This window comes from Drosophila arizonae, chromosome 4 (genome assembly GCF_054131065.1).
Source record: "Drosophila arizonae isolate 15081-1271.41 chromosome 4, UAZ_ARI_1.0, whole genome shotgun sequence".
NCBI classification, from domain to species: domain Eukaryota; kingdom Metazoa; phylum Arthropoda; class Insecta; order Diptera; family Drosophilidae; genus Drosophila; species Drosophila arizonae.
The window spans coordinates 25,396,628-25,415,182 of NC_142924.1; the positions used below are offsets into that span (position 1 = coordinate 25,396,628).

Below are 18,555 nucleotides of genomic sequence, written 5' to 3' on the forward strand. Positions count from 1 at the left end.
AAAGTAGTTGCGAATCATACGTTCGATGTGCTTGTTAGCCAGATGTATCTGTAGTTGACCTCCAGCTCAACACCAAAATAAGGCCCAACTAACTGTTTCATTTCGTTACTTCCCAACAGCCGTTCAGCAGTAATCCGGGGACGAGTTGTCACCTCCCTGGGCATGGGACTGGTGGGTGTGCGCGTATCCACAACCACACTATTGGAGGGCTTTACACTCACTCGCGATGACGGATGGTTTGATCTAATGGTCAACGGTGGAGGAGCCGTGACGTTGCAATTCGGACGCGCTCCGTTCCGGCCTCAGTCACGCATTGTGCAGGTTCCCTGGAACGAGGTCGTTATAATCGACGTAATGGTTATGAGCATGTCCGAGGAGAAGGGTCTGGCTATGGCTACAACGCACACTTGCTTCTCGCACGACTATGATCAAATGAAGCCGGTTGTGTTGGCCTCGTGGAAGCATGGCTTCCAGGGCGCCTGCCCAGATCGCAGTGCCATATTAGCCGAGTCGCAGGTCATCCAGGAATCCTTGCAAATACCCGGCACAGGTCTCAATCTAGTTTATCACTCCTCTCGCGCTGCGGGCTATTTATCTACTATTAAACTCCAACTGACACCCGATACGATACCTGCCTCGCTTCATCTCATTCACTTGCGAATCACCATTGAAGGAATCCTGTTCGAGCGCGTTTTTGAGGCAGACCCCGGCATCAAATTCACGTATGCTTGGAACCGCTTAAACATATATAGACAACGTGTCTATGGCGTCACGACAGCCGTTGTCAAAGTGGGCTACCAATATACCGACTGCAAGGACATTGTGTGGGACATACAGACGACTAAACTTAGTGGGCACGACATGTCAATCTCAGAGGTCGGCGGCTGGAATCTGGATATCCACCATCGTTACAACTTCCACGAGGGAATTCTTCAGAAGGGCGACGGCTCCAATATCTATCTGCGCAACAAGCCTCGCATTATCCTTACTACAATGGGCGATGGCCACCAGCGACCTCTCGAGTGCCAGGACTGCGATGGCTTGGCTATGAAGCAGCGCCTGCTTGCTCCAGTCGCCTTAGCTGCCGCGCCAGATGGAAGTCTATTTGTTGGCGACTTCAACTATATTCGCCGAATAATGACCGATGGTAGCGTTCGCACCGTTGTTAAGCTGAACGCCACACGCGTCTCATATCGGTATCACATGGCTCTGAGTCCGCTTGATGGCACTCTTTACGTGTCCGATCCAGAATCTCACCAAATTATTCGAGTGCGCGACATCAGTGACTACTCACAGCCGGAACAGAACTGGGAGGCAATCGTCGGCTCTGGGGAACGGTGCTTGCCCGGCGATGAGGCGCATTGCGGAGACGGTGCCCTCGCCAAAGACGCAAAGCTGGCGTATCCCAAAGGCATTGCCATCTCAAGTGACAACATTCTTTACTTCGCGGACGGTACCAACATCCGCATGGTGGACCGTGATGGCATCGTGAGCACACTAATCGGCAACCACATGCACAAGTCGCACTGGAAGCCCATCCCGTGTGAGGGTACGCTGAAACTAGAGGAGATGCATTTACGCTGGCCAACTGAACTCGCTGTGTCGCCAATGGATAACACTCTACACATCATTGACGACCACATGATTCTACGGATGACACCGGACGGGCGTGTGCGCGTTATATCCGGACGCCCACTACATTGCGCTACAGCTACCACTGCGTACGACACCGACCTGGCCACGCATGCTACTCTGGTCATGCCGCAGTCCATTGCATTTGGACCGCTAGGAGAGCTGTTTGTTGCAGAAAGCGATTCTCAGCGCATCAATCGCGTGCGCGTTATCGGCACGGATGGTCGAATTGCGTCGTTTGCGGGAGCTGAGTCCAAGTGCAACTGTCTAGAGCGTGGATGCGATTGCTTCGAGGCTGATCACTATCTGGCCACAAGCGCTAAGTTCAATACCATCGCAGCTCTATCTGTCACCCCCGACGGACACGTGCACATTGCCGATCAGGCTAACTATCGAATACGCTCTGTGATGTCCAGCATTCCTGAGGCGAGTCCTTCCCGGGAGTACGAGATTTATGCGCCAGATATGCAGGAGATATACATCTTCAATAGGTTTGGTCAGCACGTCTCTACTCGTAATATTTTAACTGGAGAAACCACCTACGTATTCACCTACAATGTTAACACATCGAACGGAAAGCTGAGCACCGTAACGGATGCAGCCGGCAACAAAGTCTTCCTTCTGCGAGACTACACTTCTCAAGTGAATTCGATTGAAAACACCAAGGGACAAAAGTGTCGGCTCCGCATGACTCGGATGAAAATGCTGCATGAGTTGAGCACTCCGGACAACTACAATGTCACCTACGAATACCATGGTCCTACGGGATTGTTAAAAACAAAGCTTGACTCCACTGGACGTTCTTACGTCTACAACTACGATGAGTTTGGACGTCTAACTTCAGCTGTAACACCAACTGGTAGAGTCATTGAACTCAACTTCGATTTGAGTGTGAAGGGAGCCCAAGTAAAGGTCTCGGAAAACGCACAGAAGGAGATCTCAATGTTAATTCAAGGCACTACCGTTATCGTTAAGAATGGAGCCGCAGAGTCGCGTACTACGGTAGAGATGGACGGATCGACAACGAGCATCACACCATGGGGACACAATCTGCAAACAGAAGTTGTTCCCTATACGATTTTAGCCGAACAAAGTCCACTATTAGGCGAAAGCTACCCAGTGCCAGCCAGGCAGCGCACAGAGATTGCCGGGGACCTGGCCAATCGATTCGAATGGCGCTACTTTGTGCGACGCCAACAGCCTTTGCAGCAGGGTAAACAAAACAAGGGCGCCCCCCGTCCAGTCACTGAAGTAGGACGCAAGCTGCGTGTCAATGGAGACAACGTGCTCACGCTGGAATACGATCGTGAAACACAGTCCGTTGTTGTCATGGTTGATGACAAACAAGAGCTTCTTAATGTAACTTACGATCGTACTTCGCGTCCTGTCAGCTTCCGCCCTCAATCCGGGGACTATGCCGATGTTGATCTGGAGTACGATCGATTTGGACGCTTGGTCAGCTGGAAATGGGGAGTCCTACAAGAAGCCTATACCTTCGACCGCAACGGGCGCTTAAATGAGATCAAGTATGGTGATGGGTCATCGATGATTTACACCTTTAAGGACATGTTTGGCTCACTACCGCTTAAAGTGACCACACCCCGTCGATCAGATTATTTACTTCAATATGATGATGCTGGCGCTCTACAAAGTTTGACGACACCAAGAGGTCATATCCACTCGTTCTCGCTACAAACCTCACTTGGCTTCTTTAAGTATCAGTATTATTCGCCCATCAATCGACATCCATTTGAGATCCTTTATAACGACGAAGGCCAGATTCTAGCAAAAATACATCCACATCAATCTGGCAAAGTGGCATTCGTACATGACGCTGCAGGACGACTTGAAACCATTTTGGCAGGACTTTCGAGTACCCATTACACTTATCAAGAAGCAACAAGTCTGGTGAAGTCCGTTGAAGTGCAAGAGCCCGGTTTCGAGCTTCGCCGCGAGCTAAAGTATCACGCAGGCATTCTGAAAGACGAAAAACTGAGATTTGGATCTAAGAACTCACTAGCTTCGGCCCACTACAAATATGCCTACGATGGCAACGCACGTCTAAGCGGTATTGAGATGGCTATTGATGACAAGGAGCTGCCCACCACTCGATACAAGTACAGTCAGAATCTAGGCCAGCTTGAAGTAGTGCAGGATCTGAAGATTACTCGCAACGCCTTTAACCGGACCGTAATCCAGGACTCAGCCAAACAATTCTTTACCATAGTTGACTACGATCAACATGGGCGTGCTAAGAGCGTTTTAATGAACATCAAGAGCTTCGACGTGTTCCGCTTGGAACTGGACTACGATCTGCGTAATCGTATAAAGTCTCAAAAGACCACCTTTGGCAGGTCGACGGCCTTTGACAAGATTAACTACAATGCGGATGGACATGTCATTGAAGTTCTAGGCACAAACAACTGGAAGTATCTGTACGACGAGAACGGCAACACCGTGGGTATTGTCGATCAGGGTGAGAAAATAAACCTTGGCTACGATATTGGCGATAGAGTCATTAAGGTGGGAGATGTCGAATTCAACAACTATGATGCCAGGGGCTTTGTAGTGCGACGAGGCGAGCAAAAGTATAGATACAATAACCGAGGTCAACTGATACACGCTTTCGAACGAGACCGTTTCCAAAGCTGGTATTACTACGATGATCGTAGCCGCCTTGTAGCCTGGCATGACAGCAAGGGAAACGTGACGCAGTACTATTATGCTAACCCTAAAACCCCGAAGCTGGTTACTCACGTGCACTTCCCCAAATTGGGAAAGACCATGAAGTTTTATTACGATGATCGCGATATGCTGATTGCACTGGAGAACGGCGAATTGCGTTACTATGTGGCTACCGATCAAAATGGTTCACCACTCGCGTTCTTCGATATGAACGGCAGTATTATGAAGGAGGTGAAGCGCACGCCATTTGGTCGCACTATCAAGGACACCAAGCCCGACTTCTTTGTGCCCATTGATTTCCATGGAGGACTCATAGATCCTCACACAAAACTGATCTACACGGAACAGCGCCAATACGATCCAACTGTCGGTCAATGGATGACGCCACTCTGGGAGACGCTGGCCACTGAAATGTCAAACCCCACAGATGTATTTATCTATCGCTACCACAACAACGACCCCATCAACCGTAATAAGCCACAGAACTACATGATCGACCTAGACGCTTGGCTGCAGCTCTTCGGCTACGAACTCAACAACATGCAGAGCAATAAATATACCAAGCTGTCGCAATATGTCCCACAGGCCACGATCAAGTCGAATTCCCTGGCACCAGATTTTGGTGTTATATCGGGCTTGGAGTGCATTGTCGAAAAGATTAACGAAAAGTTCAGTGACTTTGATTTTGCCCCCAAGCCACTGCTCAAGATGGAGCCCAAGATGCGAAATCTGCTGCCCCGTGTGAGCTATCGTCGAGCTGTCTTTGGCGAAGGAGTTCTGCTATCCAGAATCGGAGGACGAGCCTTGGTCAGCGTGGTGGATGGTTCTAATAGCGTCGTTCAGGATGTAGTTAGCTCTGTTTTCAATAACTCCTACTTCTTAGATCTGCACTTCAGCATACACGACCAAGATGTATTCTACTTTGTCAAGGACAACGTTCTCAAGTTGCGAGATGACAATGAAGAATTGCGTCGCCTTGGCGGCATGTTCAACATATCAACGCACGAAATTAGCGATCATGGGGGTAGCGCTGCTAAGGAGCTGCGCCTTCATGGACCCGAAGCTGTAGTTATAATAAAGTATGGAGTGGATCCCGAACAAGAGCGACATCGCATACTCAAGCACGCCCACAAGCGAGCAGTAGAGCGCGCCTGGGAGTTGGAGAAACAACTGGTAGCAGCAGGTTTTCAAGGCCGTGGCGACTGGACAGAAGAGGAAAAAGAGGAGCTCATACAACATGGAGACGTCGATGGCTGGATCGGCATTGATATTCATAGCATACACAAGTACCCACAGCTGGCCGATGATCCCGGCAATGTGGCCTTCCAACGCGATGCCAAACGCAAGCGCCGCAAGACTGGAAGCAGTCATCACAGCAGTTCCAGTCGGAGACAGCAGAAATATGGAGAACTGACCGCGTGAGTGGAGGAGGACCTTGAGAATGAAGCTAGCGATGAAGCCATAGAGGAGTATGACGGGCCAGAGGACTATTTAATAGCTGTGGGCAACTTAATCCATAAGACAAGCACGGATACAACCGTTGAGCAGTTTTTGTAATTACCTAGGTGAAATGCAACAGCGATAAGAAATATAAGCGATAGACGATAACCATTAAGCACAATACACAAAAATCATGACACAATACACAGACTTTGATCAAGTTTAAAGTTGAAAATATAATTAGCCAGGTGAGCCCGAAGTATCGAACAGATCAACCAGCAATCCACGTAAATCTTTATAAATGTATGTATGTTGATGTTGATTTTAAGATAACGTAAATAGGGATACTATATGTTTAGTCCACGTGCAACATGTACTATATTTTATTGGTATCTGATGCTCGTATGCAAAGCGGCTTCGGGCATATAGATTTGTAAAAAAATTCCTTGACGAAAAACGCGTCGCTTGGTGACGTAAGAGGACCCAAGTAAGGCCCACTTTTTGTTTAGTCTACAGAAGTCTAATTAGCCAGTTGCATTCGATATCAGACAAGTATTACACAACCGAAAACGAAACAAATTATGCATATTCAAATAAGAAATATTATATATATATATATATATATATATATATATATATATATATATATATATATATAAATGTAAAAAGAGTCCCCTGATCAAAATAAAAAAAAAGTAAATAAATAATAAATAATAATAAAGAGGATAACATAAATCAATACAGATATAATATATTCCCTAGCCCTACTCCCATACTACTTGTATATGGTAAGACGAACTTAAAGCTGCTTCATTTTCATAAACTGCTTTGTATATTGTACATACACATACATTATATATAAACAACTGTAATACTTAAATATGCTTTAACACTCAGCGCGCCATTTTGATTATTTGATAACCCTATTTTAGACGTACGTATTACGTAACTGAAACTTACGTAGTCGAGGTCCATTTGACTCATATGTTAAGCAAATGCTCGAATTTACTCAAACACATATACTTAAGTTTGACAGCCAAAAATCAAAAACTCATTTTCGGGTCTGCTGCCCACCTAACCAAATCGAATATTATTCTTGCACACTCGAATTCCTACTCACGTATAATATGCCCATTCTCCTTTTCTCTGTTTGATTTCATTTCGAAGGCAAAATGCATTAAAAAACTTTTTACAAATTGTGATATATTTCTAAACATTTCGTTCACAACTTGAAATGTTGCATAAATGAAGCCGAACGTTTATAACAGCAAAGTACTTTACTCATTCGTGTTTTTTTTACATAAGTTTTAAGATTTTAGTTTTTTAAAACGCAATATTTAATTTAAAGTTTTGCCATGTTAATTTGTAAAAGCAATGCAGTTCATAATGCCTTTAATCCAATGCTAGTTTAAGAACAACCGTAGAGATCCGTATTCTTTCATGCATTTATTATTTTTTTTTTTTTACCACAATTCATAAATTGTCTTTAAATTCCTTGTTTTAACTGCTAAATTGTTTTATTTTTTTTATTTTTATTATTCAGATTATTAAACTATATCTGAAACTAAACTATTGACTATTGAGGTATAAATAATCTAGCAATAAAAGTAAGAAAGGATACTTAAGTCTTAATACTCATCCACATATATGAAATACACTCTGTAATATATATACAAATACACAAACATATAAACATACACACGCACACAGAAACACACGTACACACACACACACACATTCACACTTAACTACACATCGTTAACTAAGGATTAGGCTAAAGATGAACGAAATATAGCACTTAAATATACGGAATGTAAAAGTGAAAGCAAGGAGTTAATCGTAATAAAATGTAGGAATTAGTTAAAGTGTTAGTAATTTTATTAAATAAAATTATATATAAAGTGCAGAACACATAACGAAGAAAAAGAAACATGTTAGTCTAAGCATCAAGAATATTATATAAATAATAATAAAACGAAATCGAAACTCAAATATAAATATATTAGTATAAGTTTGCATCATTGTCTCATGCGGAATGAAATGTTGTGTAAAGAAAACGATATTTTCATGTTTTCCAAAAATAACAGAAAACGAAGCAAAAACAAAGAACAAAAAAACAAAAAACAAATACTATTTTACACAAAACGAATTGTATAATAATAAAGAAATGCAGCAAAACTTATATAAATGTATATGTAGTTAAATTAAGCAGCATTATATTAACCAAAAACCAAATGAAAATTATTGAAATCAGCTAAACAAGAAAAATTGTGACTGAGAAGGAAGAAAACTGTCTACGTCGTCTACTCAATTGTGCTTAAATCTACTTAGTATCTTTTGTTCTTCACAAGGAGTTGTAAATTTTCCGAGAATAACAAACGCAGAGGCAACATAACATAAACACATATGTATTACAATTCGTTACGCTCATGTTTATGCATTGGTATTGACCCAACTTATAGAGCAGAGAATCTGTGCTAGAGCAAATGATAACCTTTGATAATAAATAAATTATGAAGAATACTTGTATTAAATGTACGAAATTGTCTCCAACTAAAGTTGCGCCGTCGTTGTCATGCGGGCAAAAGTCATGCATATTGAAGTAAAAATACTCTTAAGCAAAGCAGATATCAACTTAACACATACAAACACACACACTTATGGCAACCCGGCATATATGATACAACCATATATATCTAATAGTATAACGAATAAAAAGCGATTTCAATAAAAGTAAAAAATTACAAAAAAAAAAAAAACACATTTGCTTTTAATTCTTGGGCTGGACTGAAAAAGCTTTCTTCTTTAAAAATGATTATATTTTCAGCTTTTCACTCTCTATGATGTCAAATAATGATTTTGTAAGTCGTTCGTCCACGATTATGGAGAGTATATTAGTTTTCAGAAATGTTGCCCAAGCTGTACCTTATATGAATCTTGATGGAATGGAATGATGAAATAAAAATAGTCTAGACTCTAGAGCTAAGCAACTGTCAATTGCTGGCGTTAAGAGCCCAAAACCGTAACAATAAACAGAACTTCTTTGACGAACCTCCAGGATCTTAACAGCCCTCCTGTCAAATTTTAGACTGCTATCATTTAAACTAATAATTTTATCTGATTGACAATACCTCCAACAGTGGTGTATCTGTATGTACATATATTCAACGAGTATATAATTACAAACTTTAAGCTTCGAAACTTCACACCTTTGCTCACGACGATTTGCATTCGGCATTTCTACCTTCTTCATGCAGCTACATGCAAATTTGGTTTTTTTAATTACATTTGTGCTTTTTTATGCCGATTTTGATTGTTTTGCTATAGAAAACCAAACGGACAGGCATGGGCAGCCAATTGTTTATGAATCTTGTAGAGACACGTATATATACACCGAAGTGCTGTAATCGCTTGGAATCGGAAGATGCCATCCACGTTAAGTAAAAACAAGTAAGAAGGCTCCAGTCGAGACTACTCGACTAGGAAAAACCATGACCCTCTCTGCGTCGTGTCAAACATATGGACAATGTTGTTCATAAACACGATTATTCCACCTACACACAATTTTAAAAAATTATTTTAAAACAAAGCTGAATTGAAATTTGTTCAAAAATTTATTTCATACATCGTAATTCCTCCATTCGCCATAAATACCAACCGATTAGACATTAATTTGAAGTTCAGCACCTACTATAGGCTGTAGCCTTTTGGGTTCTCCGTGAAGATTGTACTTCCAGACGGCTGATTAACAAAATTTGAATATGGCACTGGGGCCACATCAAAGTTGAGTGTTTTATTTAGAGCACCAGTGCTACGAGTTAAAATAAGAAGCTTTCCGTTTAGGCTCTTATCAATAGTGTTAAGATCACTAATTTTCTGTTGGTTATCCATCACGTAAATGTTGTAGTTGACGCCGTAGAGTCCAAAAAGCACATCCAGTTCACTTCGCAATTTGTCCAGCGTGATGTACTCTTTGCTGATATTATCCTGAAGTAAAATGGATCCCTTGCTACTGTTCACGAATCGGGGTTGCAGCTCGCCATCTAGCGCCACGTTTAGCCACGCGAGCTTTGGCAGTTGCAGCTCCTCAGTGGAGCAAATTGTCAAGTTAAGTTGCACGCCTTTGAGGTCGCAAGCCTCACTGATAATTTGCCTCTTTGATTCGATCTTCTTCTGATCAAATGGAAGGAACTCCGACTTGACTGCCCCCTTTATCATGGACGAATAGTTGACCAGAACCTTTTGCAGTTGCGACTTCGTTTCAAGAGTTTCCTTTTTGCTATCATTACTCTGCAGATCATAAAATATGATCACTGGGTCGGTTGGTATGAGCTGAGCCTTTTTCTTTAGCTTTTGCACACGATTAATAGCCTCGCGAGCTAAGCCTTCCTCGAGCAGTTCCTCATTTGGCGTCATGTCCAATAGAACCAAGACTTCATTATCGCTATGGGCTTCAAAATTTCCAGCAACCTTATCGGAAGTGCAGTAAATAATGCGCACTTCCTCCAGCTCAATGCGTTGGTCCAGAACATTGAAGAAGCCTTGGGCCACCTGCTTTTGAATCTCCTCGTCTTTGAGCGCTTTTATGGCTGCCATAACTGCCTTAAAGTTCCCCTTCAAGCGTTGTCCAAGCGTCTACAAAAAGTGTTTAAACGAATAGTCAAATAAGAATTGTGATCCAATATCATCAGCATTAGAGGCCTACCTTATGATCGGGCTCGGCACGTAGTGTCACTCCGTACTTTTCCTTATCCGAGCTTAGCGTTAGTTTGCGCACATTCAGTTCGCTAAGTATGAAATCTTTCAAGGTCTCAATCTCCTTCAGGGTCTGTTCATCTTTATGAATAACAATAATTTCCGAAATGGGATATTTGACGGGCAGTGTGCGACGGTCGCGCATAACACGACCCAACTCAACAACCGACTGCATCAGTGCCACAGATCGCTCAATGTCGCTGCGGATAAACTTGCGCTGGCTAACAGGCATCATTTGATAGTGCACAGAGTCAGAATGCTCCAAGCTACCTGCGGGCTGGAACAGCACCAGGCGTTGGAAAATATACTCGGTTAAGTACGGGGTGAAGGGTGCCATCATCTTAACCATTGTGTACAAGACGTCGTACAGAGTATCTAAAGATTGTATGCACTGCTCTGCACTCAGTTCGCCCTTAATGCGACGGCGATTCAATCTCACGTACCTAGGGGTTAATGAAAACTTTATTTTTGAGCTACAAAGATTTAAGTGTTACTTACCAGTTAGTGAGTTGATCAATGAATTTAGTTAGTCTCGGCACGACCGTATAAAGGCGATACATTTTCATCTCCGTCGCGAAGAACTCCAACAGGGATTCTTTAAACGACAGGATCCACACGTCAATGACAGAGGCGTTCTCCATGTTTTGCAAATGTCTCGATCGCTCATAGGTATACTGGGCCTTACCGCCCAACTCCTCTTTCTCGTAGCGCACAATATTTTGCAGGAGAAAGCGATAAGCATTATACCAGGGGAGGAACACGTCCTTAATTATATCGCGCACACCTTCCTCCTTGAAACGCAAGCTTTCTGCGCGCACCACAGGTGAGTTGATAAGATACAAGCGAAGCGCATCAGCTCCATACTTATGAACAACGTCCATGGGATCCGGATAGTTCTTCTTGCGCTTGGACATTTTCTGCCCATCTGCAGCCAGCACCAATCCACTCGCAATTAGGTTCTTGAATGGGGCCTTGTTAAACAATGCCGTTGAGATCACCAGGAGCGTATAGAACCAGCCGCGTGTCTGGTCGATACCCTCAGCAATGAAGTCAGCTGGAAAATTGTTCATGAAATCTTTTTCATTCTCGAAGGGGAAATGCTGCTGCGCAAATGGCATCGACCCAGACTCGAACCAACAATCGAACACGGGCGCAATTCGACGCAACGGAGGATTTCCGGGAATAGCCGACGGGATTTCAATGTCGTCAATAGTCTCACGATGCAGATCATCTACTTGAACGCCGGATAGCTCAGCCAACTGCTTAATGCTGCCTACGACAACTGTTTCATCGCCATTTGGAGAGCGCCAGATGGGTATAGGAGTGCCCCAATAGCGGTTACGAGAAATCTATAAATATATTTTCAAACGTTAGAGTAGTGAAAACTTATGCAATATAAGAAGACATATACTTACTGCCCAGTCTCTAGCATCCTTTAGCCAATTTCCGAATCGCTTCTCCTTAACAAAATCGGGAACCCAGTAAGTCTGGGAGCTACTGGCTAATAAGTTCTTGGACATATGTTCGACGCGCACAAACCATGAAGGCACCGCCTTGTATATCAACGGGGTGTCCGAGCGCCAGCAGAAGGGATAGCTATGCTTGACCTGGCCACTCGAAACCAAATTCCCGCTCGCCTTTAGCTTAGCTATAATGTGCTTATCCGCATCCTTAACGAACTGGCCAGCAAAGTCGGTGACCTCTGAAGTAAACCGACCGGAGTCGTCGACAGGGCAAATCACCTCGCTTGACTTTGTTATAATGCCAGCGGCTAAGCAGACGCGGTAATCGTCCTCGCCAAAGTAGGGCGCATTGTGCACAATACCAGTACCAGAGTCCTCCGTAACATACTCATCCACCAGCACGCGGTGGGCGTTCACCTTGGCGCCCCGTTCGGCAAAGTAGGGGAAAACCGGCTTGTAATAAAGGCCTTTAAGCGTTTGCCCTGCAAACTTCTCTTTCACTTCGTATTCTGCTTCACTCTTAAATACATAAGACAATCGTGACTCGGCCAGAATAAACAAGCGATCGCTCTTTACATCGCGCACCTAGATGAGGGAACCAAAATATAGTGATTAAAAGTTAAAAACCATTTTGAAAATGTAAAGTTCTAGGAAACAAATGGAAAACCTATTTACGTGGTTTCACCAATATCATAGAATCTAGCGAATTATCAAATTATTTACCTTGACATAAGTCATCGTGGGATGAACACAGCAGGCAAAGTTGGAAGGAAGTGTCCAAGGGGTTGTGGTCCACACCAAGAAGTAGGTGTTGGGAAGTGACTTGGCCTCGAGTGCAACAACCACACAGGGATCAACCACCTCTTTGTAGTTCTGGTTCGCCTCGAAATTGGACAACGAGGTGGTGCACGCCGTGGAATAGGGCATCACCTTTACACCCTGATACACCAGACCCTTGTCGAAGAGCTGCTTGAAAATCCACCATATGGACTCCATGTACCATGGGTATAGTGTCTTGTAATCATTTTTAAAATCAATCCATCGGCCTACACGCGTCACAATGGTCTCCCACTCGTCCGCATAGCGCATGACAATCTTCCGGCACTCGGCGTTGTACGCCTTGATGCCCATCTTTGCCACGTCCTCTGGACCCTTAATGTTAAGAAGCTTGTCGATTTCGAACTCCACGGGCAATCCGTGACAATCCCAGCCAAAGCGCCGATCCACATGGTAGCCTTGTTGATAAGCATATCGTGTGACAATGTCCTTAATGGTTCCCGCAAGGATATGTCCATAGTGAGGCAGGCCAGTTGCGAAGGGTGGCCCGTCGTAAAAGGTGTATCTAGCAATTATTTCAATATTACGGAGTTGGATGATGCAACCAATTGCAGTTCTTACTTGGGCTTTCCTTTGGACAGCTGGCTACACCTTTCAAAAATTTTGTCGGCTCGCCATTGCTTCAGCACATTTTCTTCCTCAGCCGGAAAGTTAATGGTTTCAGGAACACGACAAACGTCATCGCGTTTCAGTTTCTCCGTATTGCTCATTTCTGTAAGCTGTGATTAGTGAATTGCACTTTTTAGCTCGAACTAATGTATTTGAATAACTTACCTTTTATAATAAGAGTTGAAAATGCGAAACTGATGTGATGGCAACAACATGTGCTTATCGAATGCACCGCTCTCAATTCTCGTTCTGATTTATCGAAATTCGATCAAACAAAAATTACAGTAGTGGTAGTACCGCGAAATATACAATATTCATAACTATTTTTAAAATAATTTCTTCTCTGCTTATTTTAATATAATTGCATATTATTTAAATATTGCATTGTATCACCTTTATATGTATGTACATGATATTCTTTGTTTAGTGATTTAGTTACATTTATTTAGTATTTTCGGAGTATTCTGGCTATTAAAATTTGTTCAATGGTTAAATCTGTTTAGATACAAATATAATACCAAATAATTAAAGTATTGCAACATTCTAAAATTAAATGCAAGTACAAAATAATATAACAATAAAATGTTACAAACAATTTCTTATTAATCTTATATTTATATTTCAGTATATTACTAAACGGGAATAACATTTAGTATTTGACGATGCAGTATATTTTGTTAGTTCAAGAGCTGGGCACATTGTATAAAATGTGTACATTTAGCGCAGCCGTCTATAATATTATAAGTAAAGGCCAGTAAACAGAACTATTAGCGCTGTTTAAGTTTTTATATTCATAAAAATTCGAATCCGAAGTTGATGTATTGGATGCTATTCAATACTTGCCATAAGCGGTACATGCAAATATAGTTTCCGTTCGAGAGAGACTCGCAATCAAAAACAATGGCACGCCCTATTTTTCCCAATCAGCAAAAAATTGCTGAAAAGCTGATAATTCTAAACGATCGTGGTCTCGGAATTCTTACACGCATTTACAACATTAAAAAAGCGTGTGGGGACACCAAATCAAAGCCGGGGTTCTTGTCCGAAAAGTCGCTGGAGTCGTCAATCAAATTCATTGTAAAGCGCTTTCCCAACATCGACGTCAAAGGCTTGAATGCAATAGTGAACATCAAGGCTGAGATAATCAAATCTCTCTCGCTCTATTACCACACGTTTGTCGACCTGCTGGACTTTAAGGACAACGTTTGTGAGCTGTTGACAACTATGGACGCTTGCCAGATCCACCTGGACATCACACTGAACTTCGAGCTGACCAAGAACTACTTGGACTTGGTAGTTACCTACGTTTCCCTGATGATTGTGCTCTCCCGTGTCGAGGACCGGAAGGCAGTGCTGGGACTTTACAATGCGGCGTTTGAGTTACAGAACAATCAGGCGGATACCGGCTTTCCTCGTCTGGGGCAGATGATCCTTGACTACGAAGTGCCGGTAAAGAAGCTGGCCGAAGAGTTCATTCCTCACCAGCGCCTGCTCACTAATGCATTGCGCTCCCTGACCTCTATCTATGCCCTACGAAATCTGCCTGCGGACAAGTGGCGCGAGATGCAGAAGCTCAGCCTAGTGGGCAATCCGGCCATTCTGCTGAAGGCAGTGCGTACGGACACAATGTCTTGTGAGTACATTTCGCTGGAGGCTATGGATCGCTGGATCATATTCGGGCTACTGCTAAACCACCAAATGCTGGCCCAATATCCGGAGGTAAACAAAATATGGATATCGGCTCTAGAAAGCAGCTGGGTGGTAGCTCTCTTTCGGGATGAGGTGCTGCAGATTCACCAGTACATTCAGTCCACATTCGATGGAATCAAGGGCTACAGCAAGCGAATCAGCGAGGTAAAGGAGGCCTACAACACGGCCGTTCAGAAGGCATCATTGATGCATCGAGAGAGGCGCAAGTTTCTGCGGACCGCGCTGAAGGAACTGGCACTTATTATGACCGACCAGCCGGGTCTCTTGGGACCTAAGGCAATATTCATATTTATTGGACTTTGCTTGGCTCGCGACGAGATTCTTTGGCTGCTGCGCCACAACGACAATCCGCCGCTGATAAAGAACAAAGGTAAGTTGCTGTCTTCAGTTGTCCATTGCTTATTTAACTTTGAGCTGTACTTGCAGGCAAGAGTAATGAAGACCTGGTAGATCGACAGCTTCCAGAACTATTGTTCCACATGGAGGAGCTGCGCGCGCTGGTGCGCAAATATAGCCAGGTAATGCAGCGGTACTATGTGCAATACTTGTCCGGGTTTGACGCCACGGATCTGAACATCCGCATGCAAAGCCTGCAGATGTGCCCAGAGGACGAGAGCATTATTCTCAGTTCGCTGTACAATACTGCCGCTAGCCTGACTGTCAAGCAAGTAGAGGACAACGAGCTTTTCTACTTCAGACCCTTCCGGTTGGACTGGTTCCGCCTGCAAACATACATGAGCGTCGGCAAGGCATCGTTGCGCATCACGGATCACATGGAGCTGGCACGCCTGCTCGATTCGATGGTGTTTCACACGCGTGTTGTAGACAATCTGGATGAGATACTTGTGGAGACTTCGGATCTAAGCATATTCTGCTTTTATAACAAAATGTTTGACGATCAGTTTCACATGTGCCTGGAATTCCCGGCCCAGAATCGCTACATAATCGCGTTTCCTCTGATCTGCAGCCATTTTCAGAATTGCACTCATGAAATGTGTCCAGAGGAGCGACACCACATACGAGAGCGTTCGTTGAGTGTGGTAAACATTTTCTTGGAGGAAATGGCCAAAGAGGCCAAAAACATTATTACGACAATTTGCGACGAGCAGTGCACAATGGCAGATGCTCTGCTGCCCAAGCATTGTGCCAAGATCTTGTCCGTTCAATCGGCACGCAAAAAGAAGGACAAGTCGAAATCCAAGCACTTTGACGATATACGAAAGCCAGGCGACGAGTCGTACCGCAAGACACGCGAGGACCTGACCACAATGGATAAATTGCACATGGCCTTAACTGAGCTATGCTTTGCCATTAACTATTGTCCCACTGTGAACGTTTGGGAATTTGCGTTTGCTCCGCGCGAGTATCTCTGCCAGAATCTGGAGCATCGATTTTCTCGCGACCTGGTCGGCATGGTGATGTTCAACCAAGAGACCATGGAAATAGCCAAGCCATCGGAGCTGCTCGCCAGTGTACGTGCGTACATGAACGTGCTGCAGACCGTGGAGAACTACGTGCACATTGACATCACGCGTGTGTTCAACAACTGCCTGTTGCAACAGACGCAGGCTCTGGACTCGCACGGAGAGAAAACGATTGCCGCGTTGTACAACACCTGGTATAGCGAGGTGCTGCTGCGCCGGGTCTCTGCCGGCAATATTGTCTTCTCTATTAATCAGAAAGCGTTTGTGCCTATTTCGCCAGAGGGCTGGGTACCGTTCAATCCGCAGGAGTTTTCCGATCTAAACGAACTGCGCGCCCTGGCCGAGCTAGTTGGTCCTTATGGAATAAAGACTCTAAACGAGACGCTCATGTGGCACATCGCCAACCAGGTGCAGGAGCTGAAGTCGCTGGTAGGCACCAACAAGGAGGTGCTCATCACCCTGCGCACCAGTTTCGACAAGCCGGAGGTCATGAAGGAACAGTTCAAGCGGCTGCAGGACGTTGATCGAGTACTGCAGCGCATGACCATAATTGGAGTTATTATCTGTTTCCGTAACCTTGTCCATGAGGCATTGGTGGATGTGCTGGACAAACGAATTCCATTCCTGCTTAGCTCGGTGAAAGACTTCCAAGAGCACTTGCCAGGTGGGGATCAGATACGCGTCGCATCCGAAATGGCCTCGGCGGCGGGTCTGATATGCAAGGTGGACCCCACATTGGCCACAACATTGAAATCAAAGAAGCCAGAGTTTGACGAGGGCGAGCACCTGACCGCCTGCTTACTGATGGTATTTGTGGCCGTGTCCATACCAAAGCTGGCTCGCAATGAACACTCCTTCTACAGAGCCACCATTGATGGCCATTCGAATAATACTCACTGCATGGCAGCTGCTATCAATAACATCTTCGGAGCCCTGTTCACGATCTGTGGACAGAACGACATGGAAGATCGTATGAAGGAGTTCTTGGCATTAGCCAGCTCGTCCCTCCTGCGCTTGGGTCAAGAGTCCGACAAGGAGGCTACCCGCAATCGAGAGTCCATCTACTTGCTGCTGGATGAGATAGTGAAGCAGTCACCATTCCTCACCATGGACCTTCTAGAGTCCTGTTTCCCGTACGTTCTTATCCGCAATGCCTATCATGGTGTCTACAAGCAAGAGCAAATAATGGGCCTGGGCCTATAGAGAACATAGAGCAAAGTGGAGTAAAAGTCTCGCATTCTTATCCGAGTATTAAGCTATATAGTTTTTGATAATCGATCATTGTGCATTATGCTTACGAATAATGAGTACATATTATTCTATTGTTAGACCTTAATAATTATATATAATATATATTGATAACGCCCCTACTATACCCTGTCTGCGTATAAGGCAAAAGTATTCAGCATTTTGATACATTCTTTGTATAAATAAAGTGCATATGCAAACCAAATCATAAGATCTGTGTACTTCATTTGGCGCGGAATGCGGAACCCGTTTCCATAGAAAACGACGTTGGTCCGTTATTATTATTGTACTTTATTACCCATGTGTATATTAAATGTGTATTGTTTATTTATTATTTCGTTAACGTGTCGATCGAAAAATCTTCCTCAATATTATATTATTTGGTCACGTTTAATGTTTCATTCTTAGGCTTGTGTAGAAATACTTGTAGGTAAGTAATAAAATATGTTTAGTTCTCGTCCAAGTACAATGCAAAGTGTTTTAGTTTAAATTTCATTAGAGAATTATCAATTCCAATACAAGCGTTTCACTTGTGATTTACATTGAGACCATATTGATTCTGTGGAGTTGCACGCTCTGAATTATACCGTTGTGCACTTAGTTTGACTTAGTTTGTGATTATCTCTGTTCAAAGCACGCAGCTGTCATAGGTTTGTTTGTACAAATAAAACGATAATTTATGATTATGATTATGATTATGCATAACTGAAATTCTCCACTCTGGGATCCTAACAATGGAAACCAATTCGGAA

General features: G+C 43.7%; 3 protein-coding genes across 10 annotated transcripts in view; 2 read left to right on the forward strand and 1 right to left on the reverse strand.

Annotated features, from left to right (window-relative positions):
* Nucleotides 1-6,413, forward strand: part of Ten-m (teneurin transmembrane protein Ten-m) — a 138,455-nt gene extending 132,042 nt beyond the window's left edge. For all 7 annotated transcript variants that reach the window (XM_089468325.1, XM_089468326.1, XM_089468327.1 and 4 more), the window contains one exon: nucleotides 120-6,413. In XM_089468325.1, coding sequence (XP_089324451.1) covers nucleotides 120-5,739 — 5,620 coding nt within the window. In that variant the 3' untranslated portion in view covers nucleotides 5,740-6,413. The remainder of the gene's footprint in view (nucleotides 1-119) is intronic.
* A 2,939-nt stretch (nucleotides 6,414-9,352) lies between these two features.
* IleRS (Isoleucyl-tRNA synthetase) lies at nucleotides 9,353-13,728 on the reverse strand. 2 transcript variants are annotated; one of them, XM_018007571.2, is made up of 7 exons: nucleotides 13,587-13,728; nucleotides 13,374-13,531; nucleotides 12,699-13,317; nucleotides 11,928-12,560; nucleotides 11,011-11,861; nucleotides 10,463-10,955; nucleotides 9,353-10,392 (listed from the first exon to the last, which is right to left on the reverse strand). In XM_018007571.2, the coding sequence occupies exons 2-7, from the start codon at nucleotides 13,520-13,522 to the stop codon at nucleotides 9,448-9,450; spliced, it is 3,690 nt and encodes a 1,229-aa protein (XP_017863060.1). In that variant the 5' UTR covers nucleotides 13,523-13,531; nucleotides 13,587-13,728; the 3' UTR covers nucleotides 9,353-9,447. The 2 variants fall into 2 exon arrangements, with proteins under 2 accessions (XP_017863060.1, XP_017863061.1); XM_018007572.2 differs by having other exon boundaries at nucleotides 13,374-13,524; nucleotides 13,587-13,722.
* Nucleotides 13,729-14,091: 363 nt separating this feature from the next.
* Nucleotides 14,092-18,014, forward strand: Hem (Nck associated protein 1 Hem). The gene is made up of 2 exons (XM_018007573.2): nucleotides 14,092-15,501; nucleotides 15,558-18,014. Exons 1-2 carry the CDS (start codon nucleotides 14,322-14,324, stop codon nucleotides 17,756-17,758), a joined length of 3,381 nt encoding a protein of 1,126 aa, XP_017863062.1. The 5' UTR covers nucleotides 14,092-14,321; the 3' UTR covers nucleotides 17,759-18,014.
* The last annotated feature ends 541 nt before the right edge of the window (nucleotides 18,015-18,555 follow it).

What these genes read in the sequence shown, in the direction of transcription:
- IleRS (XM_018007571.2), bottom strand. Translation starts at nt 13,522, where the DNA reads ATGAGCAATACGGAGAAACTGAAACGCGATGACGTTTGTCGTGTTCCT. An exon ending in CCACGATGACTTATGTCAAG is followed by an intron (nt 12,561 to 12,698) that starts GTAAATAATTTG and finishes TCCCTCATCTAG; the next exon opens with GTGCGCGATGTAAAGAGCGA. An exon ending in GTGCCGAGCCCGATCATAAG is followed by an intron (nt 10,393 to 10,462) that starts GTAGGCCTCTAA and finishes CACTTTTTGTAG; the next exon opens with ACGCTTGGACAACGCTTGAA.
- Hem (XM_018007573.2), top strand. Translation starts at nt 14,322, where the DNA reads ATGGCACGCCCTATTTTTCCCAATCAGCAAAAAATTGCTGAAAAGCTG. An exon ending in GCCGCTGATAAAGAACAAAG is followed by an intron (nt 15,502 to 15,557) that starts GTAAGTTGCTGT and finishes CTGTACTTGCAG; the next exon opens with GCAAGAGTAATGAAGACCTG.